Here is a 16120-nt window from a genome sequence, read left to right on the forward strand (position 1 = left end):
TAAGAACTCAAAAGAAACTAGAAAATACCAACAAAATAAGCTCCACAGAAGGCTGACGGAGGAGAAAGCCTGGAGCACAGGTGCTCACTGCGGCAGAGATTGCAGTCAGGGCCTGCAGCAGGATCCGAGCGCTGAGGCCCTTGGAGGCCAATCGGGCCGTGGTGTGGGAATGAATTCATGTCTTGCTCCTTACCCCCAGCTCCTCTGCAACTAAGTGCCACTCCAGGTGGCCATGCGTAGCTGCGATGGCCCTCAGCTGCTCCACCTCCTCGACACTCCACTCCTGCTTATTGATGCTTGGATGCTCAGAGCTCTGCCAAAACTTCCGGATCTCCTCTGCACTGCGGCCTCCTTCAAACTGTGCCAACAAGAAAGAGTCTTTTGGGGTTACCAACTCCAAGCATACTCAGACACAGCACTGGACTGAGCTGTTACTTTGCCTGTCAGCCACTCCTGTGGGCAGAAATAAGTGGAATCTATCCAGCTCACAAGGCCTTGCCCAGCGAAAAATGCAGAGATAGGTTCACATGCAAAACTAGGAACCTTAGAAACTTCCACCTTAGAAGAGCTGCCTCACACCAGTGGCGAGGGGCCTACGAAGCTGCTTGCTCCTCTCAACTGCTAGATGTGCCTTTGACTTGAGGGGTTAAGAGGCCAGGGATGGGGCTGGGGATGTGGCTCAGCGGTAGCGCGCTCGCCTGGCATGCGTGCGGCCCGGGTTCGATCCTCAGCACCACATACCAACAAAGATGTTGTGTCTACCAATAACTAAAAAATAAATATTAAAAAATTCTCTCTCTCTCTCTCTCTCTCTCTCTCTCTCTCTCCTCTCACTCTCTTAAAAAAAAAAAAAAAAAAAAAAAAAAAAAAGAGGCCAGGGAAAGTGTGGCCTGCCCACCTAAATGTGACCCACATCCAGCTGCCGGAGTCCAACTCACGTGGATATTGGAAATCTTCTCCCAATCATGGTTGTCCATCCTGTTCCCCAGCAAGGCCTCCTCTGGAAGCTGGCTGAGGGAGGGACAGGGTGTTAGGTTCATACCTGGCCTGCTGGTTCTCCCCGGAGCCCTGGAAGGCCCTGGCTCACTTGATGTCCTGGATCTCTTTCTCTGCCTCCCTAACCTGCTTCTCCAGGGCCTGCTGCTCTGACTCACTGGAGACCCGGCTCTGCTTCTGGCGCAAGTACTCGAGCCTGAAAGGCAAAATGGAAGCAGGCTGTGGATGGTGCCATGCTCCTGGGGGCCAGGGACTGGCTCTCGGAGTGTTCTTTCTCCTGCCTCAGCTGTGCACCCCCTTTGGGGTGTGCCTACAGTCAGAACAGTATCATCCAGGGCAAGAGCTGCCATGTGTTTGTGGAAACAGGTGGTAGCTACCTGCTACCAGTGCCTCAGAGCCTGGACGACCAATGTAAACCTAGGTGTACAAGATGCAGACAGCTGCAGACATCCTGATTCAGGCCAGGAAGGGAAGAACTGGCTATCTCACAACCTCAAGAAGGACTTGATGTGTGTTGCTGCCACAAACCCTCACCATATACAATCCATGAGGGGGCTGGTGAACACTCGGCAACCCCTGGTCTGGCCCAGGGCTCCTGGGGCCAAATGCCATCTGCTCCATCAAAAAGACACCATCCTCCCTCCTCCATGCAATACGTGTATACAGGCACTGGGGACCTGGGGGGCTAAGGGACTGTCAGTCCGGATCAGACCCTGTGATTCCTCCTCTGGCATTGCCTGAGGATCTGCTGGTGCCCCAGCTCTGGCAAGAACTTGTATCTCCAACCTAATTATCAAAGCAGCAGCACCCTTTGAGCATGCATAGCCAGGTGGCACTTTGTGATACCCTGTGGCCATGTAACACTCCCACCAGCAGACCTAGAGAGCAGGCTTCATGCATGAGGGAAACAGAGGCCCAGAGAAGAAACTGCCTGAGCCAGCAATGTCTGTGGCTATCTCCTCCAGAGGAGGGTAAAGCTCAAGCACCAGCATCTCTCTGGGGATGGTAGGGCTGTGGCAGAGGGAGAAAACATGCATGCTGGACGTTGCCGAGCCCATATGGCTACCCAGGTTTCCCACTGCAAGAAAAGCTGTGCTGACCTATGCCTTTCCCACTTACTTCAGTAACTTGGGCTGAAGCAGGCGCTGCAGGCGGTCACTCACCACTGATTTTCGGAGCAAAGCTTTCTCCCAGTGCTTCCCTGCAGAGGAGCAACACCATGGCAGTCTCACACACTCCCCAGGACCCAATGCAACCCTGGGCATCACTACGGGTCCCACTTCCAGAGGAAGCTGTGCTGAGGCTCTGTGGATGCCAGTCAAGCAGTGAGATGCAACCCAGATGCCAGCCCCTCGTCTAGCAAAGGACCTCACCTGAGCCCTACCCCAAGTTCACAGCAGGTCTGACAGGGCTGACCATTTCCAGCCAGGGCAGGATTAGTGGGGTTTGGGGTGGTCCCCATCTGCCCCTGTGACAGGTTTTTTTGAAAAGAACCCTCCCAGCAAGAGAAAGGCAAGAGGTCAAGTGGCCAGTTCCAGTGTTCAAAGCCTGAGGGAGCACATAAGGCCACAGGACAAATAGGCCTAGGAGAGGCAGGGCCATGGGAAAGGCCTCCTGGGTCCCCATACTCAGAGGACTGGCTGGGCTAGGCTCTTACACTTGGTCACCAGGAGCTCCTCGAAAGCCTTGATTCCCTGAGCAGCCTTCTCTCGTGTCTCTTCATTGGCAGGAGGCCCCTGTCAGAGCGCATGGTGTCACCATGTGGCAGACCAGGCTGCATTTACCTGCAGGGTCTAGCACACACCTTCAGGGCCCAGGCTGGGACTCAAGCCATTTCGTCCCAGCCTGCTCATGTGCCTGCTCACATGCAGACCAGAAACTAGACCTCTGCAGCCAGAGCTGACAGCTGGGTATGAGCCAACTGGCACAGTGGGGGACTCAGTGACTCCATGAGGGCTGACAAGCAGCCCAGGCCTGCTAAGACCAACACTGGGACCTCCACATGGAAGACTTCCTAATTGCCCATGGTGCCACCTCAGGGAAACAGGCCCCTGATGGTTTGCCTACTCAGGAAGAAGACCTTGACTTTCATAAGATAAAGCAAAGTTTTGAGGAAGTTGGATCACATCATCCTGAAGGGCCAAAGGGAACTTAAGACCACTCACAGCAGACTGTGGAGATGAGAGCCCCTCCCCATAGGGTGCTGAGCCCTGCCAACACGAAGCAGGGCCTCACTCACTCACTCACTCACCACTCCAGTGACCCTGTCTTTGAAGTACGGTTTCATGAAGTGACCGATGTACATGTTTGGGGGAAGGCTCTTGCCGTCCTTCACCCTGGGGCCTCTGGACCCAGCCAGATCCCATAGGATCTCCTCCTAGGACATAAACAAGGCCAACTGCAGGCCATGTGGGGATAAACAGGGGAGGTGGCTGGGGAGCAGACCAACCAAAACCCTGTCCTAGGAGCATCGTTGTGCAGACTCTCAGGATCAGGGGGGTCAGCATGCATGGGCAACCCTACCTGTTGCTCCCTGTTCTGGGCCAAAAGCAAGCTGACCTCTGCCAGCTTCTCTTGGATGACCTCCTGATAGACCATGTTCAGCTGTAGACAAGTCTCAGGGTCTTCAGGGAGGGTTTTATCCTTGGGGTCTTCCTCATCATTGCTGGCCTCACCCCACCTTTCTTCTTCCTAGTTAGGAGCCAGAAACAGGAAATGAAGAAATAAGATATAGAGGTATTTCCCCTCCCCACAGCCCTCGACACAAATCCACATTCCAGCTACTGGACACCTGGGACATGGAGACAACTCCAGTGCAACATCACCAAATGTGGACCCAAGAGGTGACTCACGTGAGTGGCAGGGCATGTCTGTGGGAATCCCCACCACTATTCCTGATCCACAACAAAGGGAGATCCAATTGTTTGAAGTAGGGCCATTGTGAGAAAATAAGTAGCTTCCAATTACTAAAAGAAAGGTTCCTGTGAACACTGAACTTCACGCTAGCTCATGTTGCTTCTCTCTCTACCACCTGCTACAGGTTATGAGGAGGAAATTGTCTGCAGAGCATCACAGCCCAGAGCTGGAGACACCAATGCACCCACCAGGGGGCAATGGTCCAAAGCCCTCAGGACTGTGTCCTCTGTCTGAGGAGGGCCAATACATCCCTCAAACATACAAGAGGACTTTACCTATGAACCTGAGAAAATAAGCAAACTGCAATAATTTCCTAAAGTAAAACTCCAAATGAGACACAAAATGATTAATAACAACTGACAAACCTACTAGGCGCTGTTCTAGATGCTCATCTTTGCTCAAGCAATCCCATTATTCAGATTGGTAAACTAAGACAAAGTAGACAAGCTGAGGGGGCAGTCAGGTGCATGATGTAGAGAAACAAAGTTAGCATTTTATCTCCTTTGTTATTTTCTCCCTTTCAGCATCTATATCTATGACTTCTGCCTGCTCCACAATACATTATGAGGTGTTAAAAACCAACAACACTTGTAATCCCAGCAGCTCAGGAAAAAGGCTGAAGGCACAGCCACTAAGCTTTTAACAGTGGCTGTTTCTGGGGATAATTTTTAATTTTAACAACAAATACTCAGGGCTGGGGATGTGGCTCAAGCGGTAGCGCGCTCGCCTGGCATGCGTGCGGCCCGGGTTCGATCCTCAGCACCACATACCAACAAAGATGTTGTGTCCGCCGAGAACTAAAAAATAAATATTAAAAAAATTCTCTCTCTCTCTCCTCTCTCATTCTCTCTTTAAAAAAAAAAAAACTATTTTCTGCCTCTTACTGTTTAAAAAAAAAAAAAAAAAAAAAAAAAAAAAAAAAAACAACAAATACTCTCTGATGTTTTGTTTTCATAACATGTACTAATTTTACAATGCAAAATAAACAAGGGTGAGTAGCAGTTACCAGGATTGGGGGGTCAACAGCTTCCAAGTCCTCACTGGGCAGTGAATCTGTTGGAAACAAATACACTGTACTGGAGGGTGATGATGGAAATGATGGGAACAGAAAGTGGTCCCTCTAGAGGACTGTGGGAGAGCCCATAGAAGAGATCCTGGATGTCTATGCGACAGTCAGCTCTGGGCCCACCCTCTCTTCCCAGGACAGCATGCCTACCCAGAGGGCCCTAGAGCCCAAGGCCAGAGGGGAGCAAAGACGGGGTACCAGCAGGCCCATGGGCTAGTTAGCAACAAAGGACTGGGATTAACTCTCTGGCTGGGGAAAAGGCAGAGGCTATTCTGGGAAGGAAATAGGACCTGGTCATGCAGCATGAGGCTGAAAAGAACCTGGAGGGTGCACATGCTTTCAGCCACACTCCAGGATGGCTAGGCTTACCTGCATCGGAATCCGAATCAAGACTTGATTCTGAAACCTCCACATGGATGTTGGAGGTGCTGGGATCCAAAATCCTTTCCAGCTCCTTTATCTCCTTTGTTATTTTCTCCCTTTCAGCATCTACATCCATGACTTCTGCCTGCTCCATAATACATTATGAGGTGTTAAAAAACCAACAACACTTGTAATCCCAGCGGCTCAGGAAGCTGAATCAAGAAGATCACAAGTTCAAAGCCAGCCTCAGTAACTTAGTGAGGCACTAAGCAACTCAGTGAGACCCTGTATCTAAGTAAAATACACACACACAAAGGTGGGGGGGCAGGGGCTAGAGATATGTCTCAGTGGTTAAGTGCCCCTGAGTTAAATCCATGGTAAAAAAACAACAACAACAAAAACAAAACAAAACAAAACAAAACAAAAAAAACCCAAACAAACAAAAAAACAAAAAAATCAAACCCCAAAACAACCATCAAAGTGCCAGGACCCATCCTTCTTCAGACACATACTTACTGGGGATGGCAGAATCCTGCCCTGGGTTCCCCAGAGGGAAGGCCCAGCCTAGGGAAACCCAGAGCTGCAACTTTCTGCACCCCCAAGAACTCCTGCTCTTTGCTCTATCAGGGGCCAACATCCTATCAATGTCCCCCTGCCAGCTAAGGCTAGAAGCAGTATTGGCAGGGGATGGCCAGACTACCTGCATGGTTTCTGCTCCTAGGTCCAACCATAAGGAAAAAGGTCACCTAGTATAGAAAGTGCAGGGCCATGTCACCAGCAGCCTAAGACCAGATGCTCAGCTCCCGTGAAATATGAACCTGTGACCAGAGCTGCAGGGCTGGGCACATAAGGCACTAAACAAATGGTCACTGAAACAAGGTTAACTAGGCTACTGCCATTAACAGGCCTGGAAAGCAGGCTCCCAGAGGCAACGCTTTGCTCATTTCCTGCCCTATCTCCAGCCTTGGAATAGCAGGTGATAGTGTTGACACTGAACCAGTTATCTGCTGAAGCACAGGGAACTTTTTCTGTGCAGGGAACACTGGTGAGTAAAGTCTGGAGGGAGAAGGAAGCTGGGAAGAGAGAAGGGTGGGAGAATACAACACTGGCAGAGAATATTCTAGAAAACATAAGCACACACCCAGAATCAAAAACAAAGAGAAAAACCTTCCCAGCCCTTGGCACGGCTTCTCCCTGATGAGAACTGACAGGGTCCTGCCCTGCAGTAAAAGAGAGTATGTGCCAGTGGGGGCCCTTTGGCTGAGTCGCTTCTGCTAAGGCACCTCATTTAAACCTGGAATTCAACTCAGCGAGAAGCCAACCAGATCTGCAGCACACACTGGCCAGGCAGTGTTCTTCTGGAAGCCCGGCCCAAAAGGGAAAGGCAACTTGTGCTGCACAGACAGCGCCACTTCTCATCCCGCTAGCTCCCACGCTGCTCAGGCCGAGCAGAAAGGAGGTCGAGGACACAAGTTCCTGCGTCAGGAGCCACCGGCCTTCCCAGCTGTCTGGTCCTCTCTCCCTTCAAAGCGTAGAACCTCACAGACACCCCAGAAGACGGCGGGCACTGGTCAGCCCACTCAGCCCCAGCTGCTCCTCGGGGCCACGAGTCCCCTTGGGGCGGGACTGACAAACCCCAGGAAGCCGCAGAAGCACGGGCTTGGAGACACTTCGGCCCTGCGCCGGGGCGAGGGGCCGGGGAGGCCAGCCGGTCCCAGGCCGACGCGCGCTCGGCGCCCACGCGGCCTCGCCGGGCCGCCCCGCCCCCTCCTGGACTCGGCCGTCCGCTCCTGAAGACAGCGCGACTTCCGCCGGGCGGCCCCGATCCCGCCGCCCGCCCTCCCCTTGCTTGCGCCTCACCTGCCTTCACGGCCGCACGGTCTCCCAAGCGACCGAAGAAGATACCAAGCTTCCTGCGGTCGCGGAAGTGGAGCGCCGCGCAAGTGGAGCGCCGCGCACCGGAAGTCCCGCCCCGGCGGCGCGGAGCACCACGGTAAGGCTGCGGCTGATTGGCGGAAGTGTGGGGTGCGCAGTACCCCGCTGAGCTCGTTCCTGGTATCCCGTGGGGTTTGCGTGACGGCCGGATGGAGGGCTTCCCGCCGGCCCGAGTCCCCTCTTTACGTGTCCACAACTTCGTGCCTCCAGACGTCCAGCCTGCAGAGCCGCGGGGCCGGCAGTTCGTGCCTTTGAGCTTGGCAGCGTGGACTGAGGACACCCCAGCGCTGCCTGCGCGGGGTCGGGCCTCTTTTCAGGACCTGATGCATGGAAGATGAGCCGGCTGGAAAACTGTACTCGGTCGGGGCGGGAGCCTGTCGGGTGAAATGAGGTGGGCTTTTGGTGACAAAGAGCTAGAGCCACCAAAAGATGAGGCCTGGTGAGGGCCCCCCAGGAGCCTGGGACTGGCGAGAGAGTGTGAATGTCGGAAGCAGGAAGCTGTTGGTTCTTTGGGTAAGAGCTATTTTATCGCCTGCACTGTACCAGGTCTTGCTTGTGTAGGGCTCAAAACCCAGAGGCACGGATTAAACGTCACCATAGATTGTGCTTCAGAGTTTTTGCCTTGGAACACTTTAAACATACCTAGGGAAAAATATGCAAACGTCTGTGTATCCACCCCCAGCTCACCCGTTGACATTGCAGCAAGTGTTGGGTGCATTAACTGAGGGCTGCCACCCTGCTTTGGGTCCAGTGGGTGAAGGGGACATCATCCTGTCCCTCCACCCCATAAAATACTGTCATGCAGGGCCTCAAGTTGGATCTGTGACTCAGGCTTCCCCCAGGAGCCCCAGCCCTTCAGAGGCTTCCTAGAGCTACTGTGCACCTAGGAGAACCTTCTAGCACTGTCCTGCTACACTGCCCTGTCTGGTCCCTCTGATCCCTGTACACCAACGGCAGCAGCAATGAAGGGTGGAAGAGCAGGCTGGAGCAGTCACTCCACAGTGACTAGCACTTTCAATGCCTTGTCTGATAATCCCGCCACATGAGCTCTGGGAATGACTCAGTGCTAGAATCTCATCTGTCCAACCTCAAAAAGTACAGCTATGTGGCTCACATACCATGCCTACAATGTGCTGGGGGAGGGGTGGAGAGCTGCCAGCTTATTAAGTCATAAGCAATGACCAGAACGTGCAAAACATGCTGTAGCATCAGAGGACAGCCAGTGTGTTTTTTGTGCATGAAGAATTGGTCAAGGGCTGGGGTTGTGGCTCAGTGGTAAGGCACTTGCCCCGCCTGTGTGAGGCACTGGGTTCCCCAGCATCACACAAAAAAACTAAACAAACAAAATGAAGGTATTAAAAAAAAAATTGGTCAAGTCAGAATGAAAACACAATGTATGTGAACTTCAGAATTTATTTAAACAGGAAACCTGTAGGTTTGAACAAGAGGGGAAAGGAAGGTAAAAAATAGCATCTCCAGGAAAACAGCCCAAAAGGCACAGGGTGCCTGTTGTGCCCTCCCAAACAGTAAAGCAGGTATGAGGAGCCCAAAGACCTCATGCCTACCCAATGAGGCTCTGCACACACTTTAGACTACCGAACTCTAAGCTTCACTGTACAAAACACACTTGAAATGTGTATCAAAATCACTAGCCAAAATAGCTTTTCAAAGCTGAAGGCTCAAAGCCCAAGTTTAGACACCTTCACAGTGTGAAATGTCTGCAACCTTGTGTCCCTGTAGGAGGAATAGCAGCGTCCACCAAGTGGTGCCTCTGTACTTGGGCCACTGACCACAGAAACCATCCCAGAAAGGCTGATAGGCGCTGAGTGACAGCAAAAAGGCACATGTCCCTGTTAAAGCTGCTCATTCCTAGGTGGTTCTTAGTGTTCTTTCTACTTACGTAATCAAGATAATCAACTGAACTTATCAATGTTCTGGGATGAAAATGGAAGAGCACTTATTACAGAACTTTTGTTTTCATATTTAGTAATTTAAAAACTCACTGGATTTTATAAAAATTTCTTCCAATAGGTTACTGAAACTATAAAACAGTGAGAATTTCACCAGGAAGGACTGCACATAAACCACAAAAGCAACTCATGGACAAGAGCTGCTCTTATTGCAGGTGGCCAATAACACTGTTTTAGGTCATGAAATTAGTATCTCATGATAAATATTCTGAGTGAAGACTGCATAGTTTGGGGCACAATTGCACATTCAGATGAAGCACTGCTGATCAGGGCACACGGAGCTGGAAGCATCCAGAGGTCCTTAAGACTTCTCCTCCTCATCTTTAATTTCGGAAATTCTGTCTATAGATTTAAGGATTTCAGCCACAAAATTCAATGTTTCAGCTCCAGAAACCAGCTGCCTGAAATGGAAATAGATATTGGGGACTGTTAACTACAACTGATCAATAGCAATGAATTAGCCACACATATGGTAAACATCTATAATCCCAGCAACTCAGGAGGGTGAGGCAGGATTACAAATTCAAGGTTAACCTGGACAATTTATCAAGACTCAAAAAAGGGCTAGGGATGTGGCTCAGTAGTTAGGCACCTCTGGGTTCAATTCCTGGTACCAAAAAAAAAAGGGCTTGGGGTATAGCTGTAGTAGAGTGCTCCCCCCGCCCCCCGAACTGAACACATGCAAAAAAGCAATAGTGGAACTAAAGCAAAGAGGTTCCAGAGTAAAACCCCCTCAGATCCACTGAGGAGATGCTTTGCTCAAAAGGAGAATGGACTTCATTACCTGTAAGCACTTCTAGTGCGGTGCCACTACTGTCTTGCAGAGATCAGCCCAATGAGAAACAAGTTCAGCTGGTTCCCAACTTATAATAGTTTGACTTTATGAAGGTGTGGAAGCTATGCGTATTCCACAGGCACTGAACTTGGAGTTTGATCTTTTCCCAGATCAGCCACATGTGGTATGTTACCCTTGGGAAGTTGGATAGCAACAGCAGGCATCAGGCACACACAATCCTGGGAGTTACCCAGGACTTCACACTGCTATGCTGCTAAACTCTGGTGTTTGGTAGATTAAGGGTATTAAATGCATTTTCAATGTACAATACTGTCAATGTACAAAATGGTGGGATTACAGAGATGTGGTTCCATGGTAAGCCAAGGAGCATCTGTGATCATTATTAGTAATGACAGCAACTGACATTGCCCAGCAGGGTTGCTGTACCAAGAACAATTTAGTGCCTCCTGCAATCCTGCAAATGCATTTTTTTTTTCTTTTTGGTACCAGGGATTGAACTTGGGGGGCACTTGACCACTGTGCCACATCTCACCCCTATTTTGTATTTTAGATAGGGTCTTACTGAGTTGCTTAGCACCCGGCTTTTGCTGAGGCTGGCTTTGAACTCAAAATCCTCCTGCCTCCGCCTCCCAAGCTGCTGGGATTACAGGTGTGCATCACTGCGCCTGGCTATATTCAGTTTTTATAATAAGAGGGAATCTATCATATCCTTTATCCATAACCTCAGTATTAAGGAGCTGGACTTGGGTTTGCATGACAATGTTTGTGCCTCCCAAGTGGAGACCGCTTCTCCAAGGCAGGTTAAAAAGACTGCTCAGCTACCCATATGATGACCTGGAGATTTAATGTGCCCCCTTAACACACCTCCCTCCCTGGAGTAACCTGGTCCAGCCCCAGACCAAGAGCCTGGGCCACTACCCAAACAGGTAGTTACCATTCTAGTCTCACCCCTTACCAGTTTCAGGGCCTCCAGCCCACAGCACTTACTTTATGGAGGCATGTGCACTGTTCATGACAACACGGAGATTCTGTAAGGCCACGTCAGTGTTTTGCTTTACCACCGTCAGGCTGGCACCCTGGCCTGACCTCAGGGCTTCATTCTCGCGCTTGAAGTTTGAAACCTGTGCCTGGGAAAAAAGGGTGGGAAGTCTGCTAAGGACTTTCATGGCTGAGTGGAGACTACTTAAAGGCATCCCAACAGAAAACACACGTCACCCTTGGTGGAGAGGTGTGGACTTGTCCGTGGGCCCTGGCCCACTCATTCCAACAGGTGCTTTGCCTTGCTGAGGGTATTTCCTAAGGGAGACAAACCCCAACATTTCTCCCTTAAGTACAGGATATGCTCAGTATCTAGCCCTAAGAAATGGGGACTTTTTACAGGCACACGCCCCACCCTAGATGCCAAATTATTAAAAACATGAAAAATGGGACAAGGAGGAGCATGCCCTCCATTTATTTGAGGCCCTAGTGGAAAACCTGTGCCACCCGATTTTGAAATTGCCTGCTGGGGGGAATAGGGTGAACCCAGAAAAGGGTCTCTCATACTTTTTTCAGTACCAGGGATAGAATTAGGGACCTTGCACGTGTTAGGCAAATGCTCCACCATTGGGTCACCTGCCCAGCCCTTAAAAAATTTTTTTTTGATTTTAAACTTTTTTTAATTTATTTATCTTTTATGTGGTGCAAAGGATCGAACCTAGTGCCTCACATGTGATAGGCAAGCGCTCTACCACCCCAGCCTCTTTTAAAAAATTTTAAACTTTAAACTTGCCAAGTTGATGAGGCTGGCCTTGAACTTGTGATCCTCCTGCCTCAGGGTCCAAAGTAGCTGGGACTACAGGCATTTGCCACCATGCCCTGCAATATCTTTCTCACACTCACATGTGACTCCACAAATGAAAGGGGAAAACACTTAAGATCTTTTCCTTAATTACCTGGAGCAAGTTTATTTCCTGTTTCAGCTTTATGACGTGATTTTCTGCCTTTACAGCCCGTTTCTGTTGCCCAAAAAAATAAACACAAAAAGCATCACTGATAACATAGTCAGCCCAAGAAACTTGTCTGACAAAGGGAAGAGGGAGCTGCTGTCACCCTTCCTAGCCCTTCTCCCCCCAGTGACAGTGGAGGCCTGCCCCATAAAACCTGTGCTCTGCTTCTGCTCCCCAGCAGAGCATGGCACAATGCCAAGGGACACTGGTCCACCTGAGTGAGAGCTGCACACTCAATACTGTGAGAGCATCTGCCTGACCTCAGGTCCAGCTGGGCCTTCTCTGGAGATGCCTCCCATCCCACAGGCAGAAGCCTTCCGCACCGTCATCAGCTCCAGGTTCTGCTCCACCTGCTGGACCACTGACTCCAGGTCATGGTAGTCACTCTCTTCCTTGATCATCTTTGCTTCTAGCTTCCGCTCAAGCGTCCTTACCCTTGTCAGAGGAAAAACCCGAGCTATTAAGTTCATGTGGTCACTTTTGAGAACACTTTGAAAAGCACTTTAATGTGATTAGCTGGATAAAAGCCACTTGGAGCTTGTGTTTAGAACATGTCCTCAGACAGAGGTGAGGCAGCAGTGACCTAGTGCATCTGCACAGGTTTGGGGAGCTGCTCCAAGCTCTGCCCATCCAGTGAGAAGCTGGGCTGGTTTGGGTCTCACCCTGACAAAGCTTTCACAGAGTACAAGAAATGTGCTTGAGTTTTACAATAAAACCCAGAAACAGTTCAACTCTGGGCATTTCATTATCACTTAGAAATGGTGATTTTCCTTCGTGATAGATGTTTAAGTTGACTCCTAACTAAAATCTTACATACATTTCTGTTTGAGTTTCAGAGAAGCTCTGAACCTCATTCAGCTTTCTTCTTAGCTTAGAATTTTCATCTTTCAGCTGTAGAAAAAGAAAATCCTTATTAGAAACTTAAGTGTGTCTCACTCAAAAGGGGCATGTGCTTCTGCAATGGGCTCTGGAAGAATTTTTTTTTTTTTTTTTTAAATAATGCTGGGATCAAATCGAGGGTCCTGCCCATACCAGATGCTGAGCCACACTCTCAGCCCTGGAATTTCTTGATAAATAGAAATGCCCCAGGGAACTGGAGTCATTCTGCAGCACGCTTACATAGATGACCTATTGTCACAGACTCCAGTTCTACCCCAGCTTTTAATGTTTTTAGGTGATCATAATTTTTAAACATCCCTTCACTAAGAGCACTCAGCAAGATGTCCCTGAGCCCTTTATTCCAGTTTGTTCCTAGATGGGCCGCACCACTTAAGTCATCACAACACCTCTTAGTAACCAGCAGCACATTTGAGGAGTGCTCTCCTCAGGGGAGTTCTATAGCAGGCTATCACACGACCAACTGTCTTGTCCCTGAAGCCAGAGCCAGACCACCCAGAAGCAGAAGGGCCCCAGTCCTCCTCCAGGAGAATACTGCTCAGACTCTTGCACAGTGCTTGTGTGCCAGCCCCTCACTTACTGCTTCATAACTTATCTGCAGCGTCCGCAGGTGTCTGTCTCCCAGAGACTCCCCGTGAGTTGTAAACTCTGCACTAGGACTTCCTGCTGGAGATGCCAGAGAGATGCGTGAATCTGTGTCACTCAGTGTCCAGGGGGGCAGAGACTCGGGCCCCGCCAGCTCCGACGGGGTGGAAAAAAAGGAAAGGTACGTGCCACAGGGTGATGTGCTGGCCGTGGCCCTGGAGGAGTGAGTCTTTTCCACAGCAGATGGTAAATAGGCCCCATTCCACCCACTGTCTTCATCTTCCTCCTCCTCACCCACGATGTCGCCAGCCCCTGTGGGGTCTTCAAAAAATGGCTGCTGATATTCCAGGCCATACCCCACAGTCTGGGGGGTGGGAGAGCTGTGGTCCAGTCCCAATGAGTGCCTTGAGGCTTCCTAAAAACAGTAGAGGCAAACACTGAGACCTGGAAGCCACTGCTCACCTTTCTTTCTCTATGCTCAGCCTGGAACATGACAAGAAAGGCCCATCTGTTGCCAAAGGGGCCAAATAGCTGATGAAACCCACAATGCCCCCTCCTCAGCAGCAGCAGCAGCAGCAGCTGCTTTACTTTGCCCCACATACTCACATGTCTTGTCCAAAGCACCACAACATAGAGAGATGTCCTCTGAAGTGACCAGGGCAACTCCTCAGACTTACCTTTGGATAAATTCTGCTATTGGTCGTGTCATCTTTCGTCAGACCAAGGTTCTTGGTTTTCAGAAACTCTTTAAAGGAGAATGGATTTGCCTCTTCAAGGTCTTCCAGTTTGTCATCTGAAAGAATGGACATCAGGGAGACTGTTAAAGGGGAACCCTCCAAGTCTTCTCTTCCAAGCATGACCACATCATCTCAAGAATGCCATCCTCTGTACCCTGTAACTCAGATGATACCAGTAAACAAGAACTGCCAGAAAAGGGATCAATAAACAGATCTCAATTCTTTCCATTTCTCATTCCTGGAGTCCCACAGGAACCCCTTGGGAATCTCTTTTTTTTTTTCTTTTCTTCCGGTGGTACTGGGGATTGAACCCAGGGTTTCACACATGCTAGGCAAGTGCTGTCAATGAGCTACACCCAGGGCATCTTTATGATGGGCCAGGCTGCCTCTACTCCACAACCAGGCACTGGTGTGGGGCTTCAAAGCTCATGTGCTACAAGACTTGGTAACTGCTCTGCCTCAATCCTTCCTCCAACCTCTGTACCCACTGTCCCCCACTATCCCACACCTAACCTACTGTTAGCTGAAGCTCTTCCAGGTGCCAATCTCATATATAGGGTTCCTATAATCCCTGCCCTGCTACCTCTTTGTGCTTCTTGGGTGGGACTGCCCCATCTTCCTGACATCCTGTCTTAGGTTTCCCTGCCCTCACACCCTCTCTCTTTCTCTAGGGTCAAGATGGCATCCTACCCCCACCAGCTCTTTTGGGCTCCAGGTACACCCCTTATATCCTGTCATATTGACCACCCGTGGCCAGACATGTGCCTAGCACTATGTGGTGGACGGAAAGAAAAAGAAAGGATCACTGAGCTACTCTACCTCCAAAATGGGTCTCGTGAGCTCCTGCTGGGCCTTGCTTAGTACATTTCCCTTTTCCATAGCCAAAATCTGCAAAAAGACATTGTCACTCTACCAAGATTATAGGAAGCTTTATGTGCTTGGGGAGGAAGGGGCTTGGAGTCTATCAACAGTGATTCTCACTAAAAAGGAACTCAGGGGACAAGGCGCCAGGGCTATGGCCCAGGCAGGTGACTTGGCTCCCATACAGTCTGGCAGCCTGGGACTGTGAAGGCACTCCCTGTGAATTCCGGTGCCCATCTGGGTCGGGTGCAGCTCCTGTCTTGTGATGCCCCTAAAGGTACTGGGACCCTGACATAACCACCTGCACCACAACTGTCTAGACAGAATGAGGATGAACTAGATCTAGCCACCACAAGGAGAAAGTGCTCCAGCTCGCTTCCAACTCCCCAAGTGAAGGAAGAAAGAGCCCCAGTCCTCGCCCCCACCGGATCTCCCTGCTCCACTGCACACTGACCTTCCTGCATGGGGGCTGTCAGCCTGGGGGCGGGTGCTCCCCGAAACCAGACTGTAAGCTCGGCGGGCGCATTCCCGGGCGGCACTCAGTGCGCGCTCAGGGCTCCCTGCTGGGTCCGCGGCTCGGGCAGCCGGCGCCCCGACTCTCACCTGTGTCTCCCACGGAAGCCAGCACCGGGCTGGGGACATAGCACATAAATGTCGGCCGAATGCCGAAGAAGTGCGGGTGCAGGTCCCCGCCATGAGGGCGCTCACAGTCTAGCTGGGGGAGACAAGACCGGCGCTCATAGAACGCAGCAGCTGAAAGCGACAAGGAGAGCGGCTTCACCGCGGGCCGGCCCGGCCCCCACCCCGTCCCCCCGCGGCCGCGGCGGCCCCTCACCGTCGGGAACGACGAGGCTCCGGGCCCTGGACAGCGGGGGCGCACCCGGGCGGCGCGCGTAGCCCGACATCGCCGCGGCGGCCTAGCCGGGCCGCGGCCCTACGGCCCGCCGCCGCGTCGCCGCCGCCGCTCCCATTCTCTGGCTGCCGCTTCCGCCTCACGCGCCGGAAGCGCG

At 51.1% G+C, this 16120-nt stretch overlaps 2 protein-coding genes across 30 annotated transcripts in view; both read right to left on the reverse strand.

Moving 5' to 3' along the window:
• Positions 1-7344, reverse strand: part of Snapc4 (small nuclear RNA activating complex polypeptide 4) — a 23272-nt gene extending 15928 nt beyond the window's left edge. For 7 of the 17 annotated variants that reach the window (XM_078048707.1, XM_078048719.1, XM_021734347.3 and 4 more), the window contains exons 1-10: positions 7202-7324; positions 5348-5553; positions 4919-4983; positions 3520-3687; positions 3248-3373; positions 2654-2732; positions 2116-2197; positions 1088-1192; positions 939-1011; positions 194-358 (exon numbers count right to left, since the gene is read on the reverse strand). In XM_078048707.1, the coding sequence (XP_077904833.1) occupies positions 194-358; positions 939-1011; positions 1088-1192; positions 2116-2197; positions 2654-2732; positions 3248-3373; positions 3520-3687; positions 4919-4983; positions 5348-5495 (1011 nt within the window). In that variant the 5' untranslated portion in view covers positions 5496-5553; positions 7202-7324. Of the gene's footprint in view, positions 1-193; positions 359-938; positions 1012-1087; positions 1193-2115; positions 2198-2653; positions 2733-3247; positions 3374-3519; positions 3688-4918; positions 4984-5347; positions 5554-7201 lie in introns of those variants that run through there. The other 10 variants (XM_078048718.1, XM_078048715.1, XM_078048708.1 and 7 more) reach the window with 8 other exon arrangements.
• Positions 7345-8675: 1331 nt separating this feature from the next.
• Entr1 (endosome associated trafficking regulator 1) lies at positions 8676-16105 on the reverse strand. 13 transcript variants are annotated; one of them, XM_078048750.1, is made up of 12 exons: positions 15946-16105; positions 15714-15863; positions 15069-15137; positions 14190-14305; positions 13702-13927; positions 13508-13593; positions 12848-12921; positions 12291-12465; positions 11977-12039; positions 11258-11338; positions 11030-11169; positions 8676-9647 (listed from the first exon to the last, which is right to left on the reverse strand). In XM_078048750.1, exons 1-12 carry the CDS (start codon positions 16013-16015, stop codon positions 9548-9550), a joined length of 1350 nt encoding a protein of 449 aa, XP_077904876.1. In that variant the 5' UTR covers positions 16016-16105; the 3' UTR covers positions 8676-9547. The 13 variants fall into 13 exon arrangements, with proteins under 13 accessions (XP_077904876.1, XP_077904873.1, XP_077904872.1 ...); XM_078048747.1 differs by having other exon boundaries at positions 12354-12465; positions 13508-13927; XM_078048746.1 differs by having other exon boundaries at positions 13508-13927.
• Between the last annotated feature and the right edge of the window lie 15 nt (positions 16106-16120).

The sequence above is a fragment of the Ictidomys tridecemlineatus genome, chromosome 4, assembly GCF_052094955.1.
Source record: "Ictidomys tridecemlineatus isolate mIctTri1 chromosome 4, mIctTri1.hap1, whole genome shotgun sequence".
Classification (NCBI taxonomy): Eukaryota; Metazoa; Chordata; class Mammalia; order Rodentia; family Sciuridae; genus Ictidomys; species Ictidomys tridecemlineatus.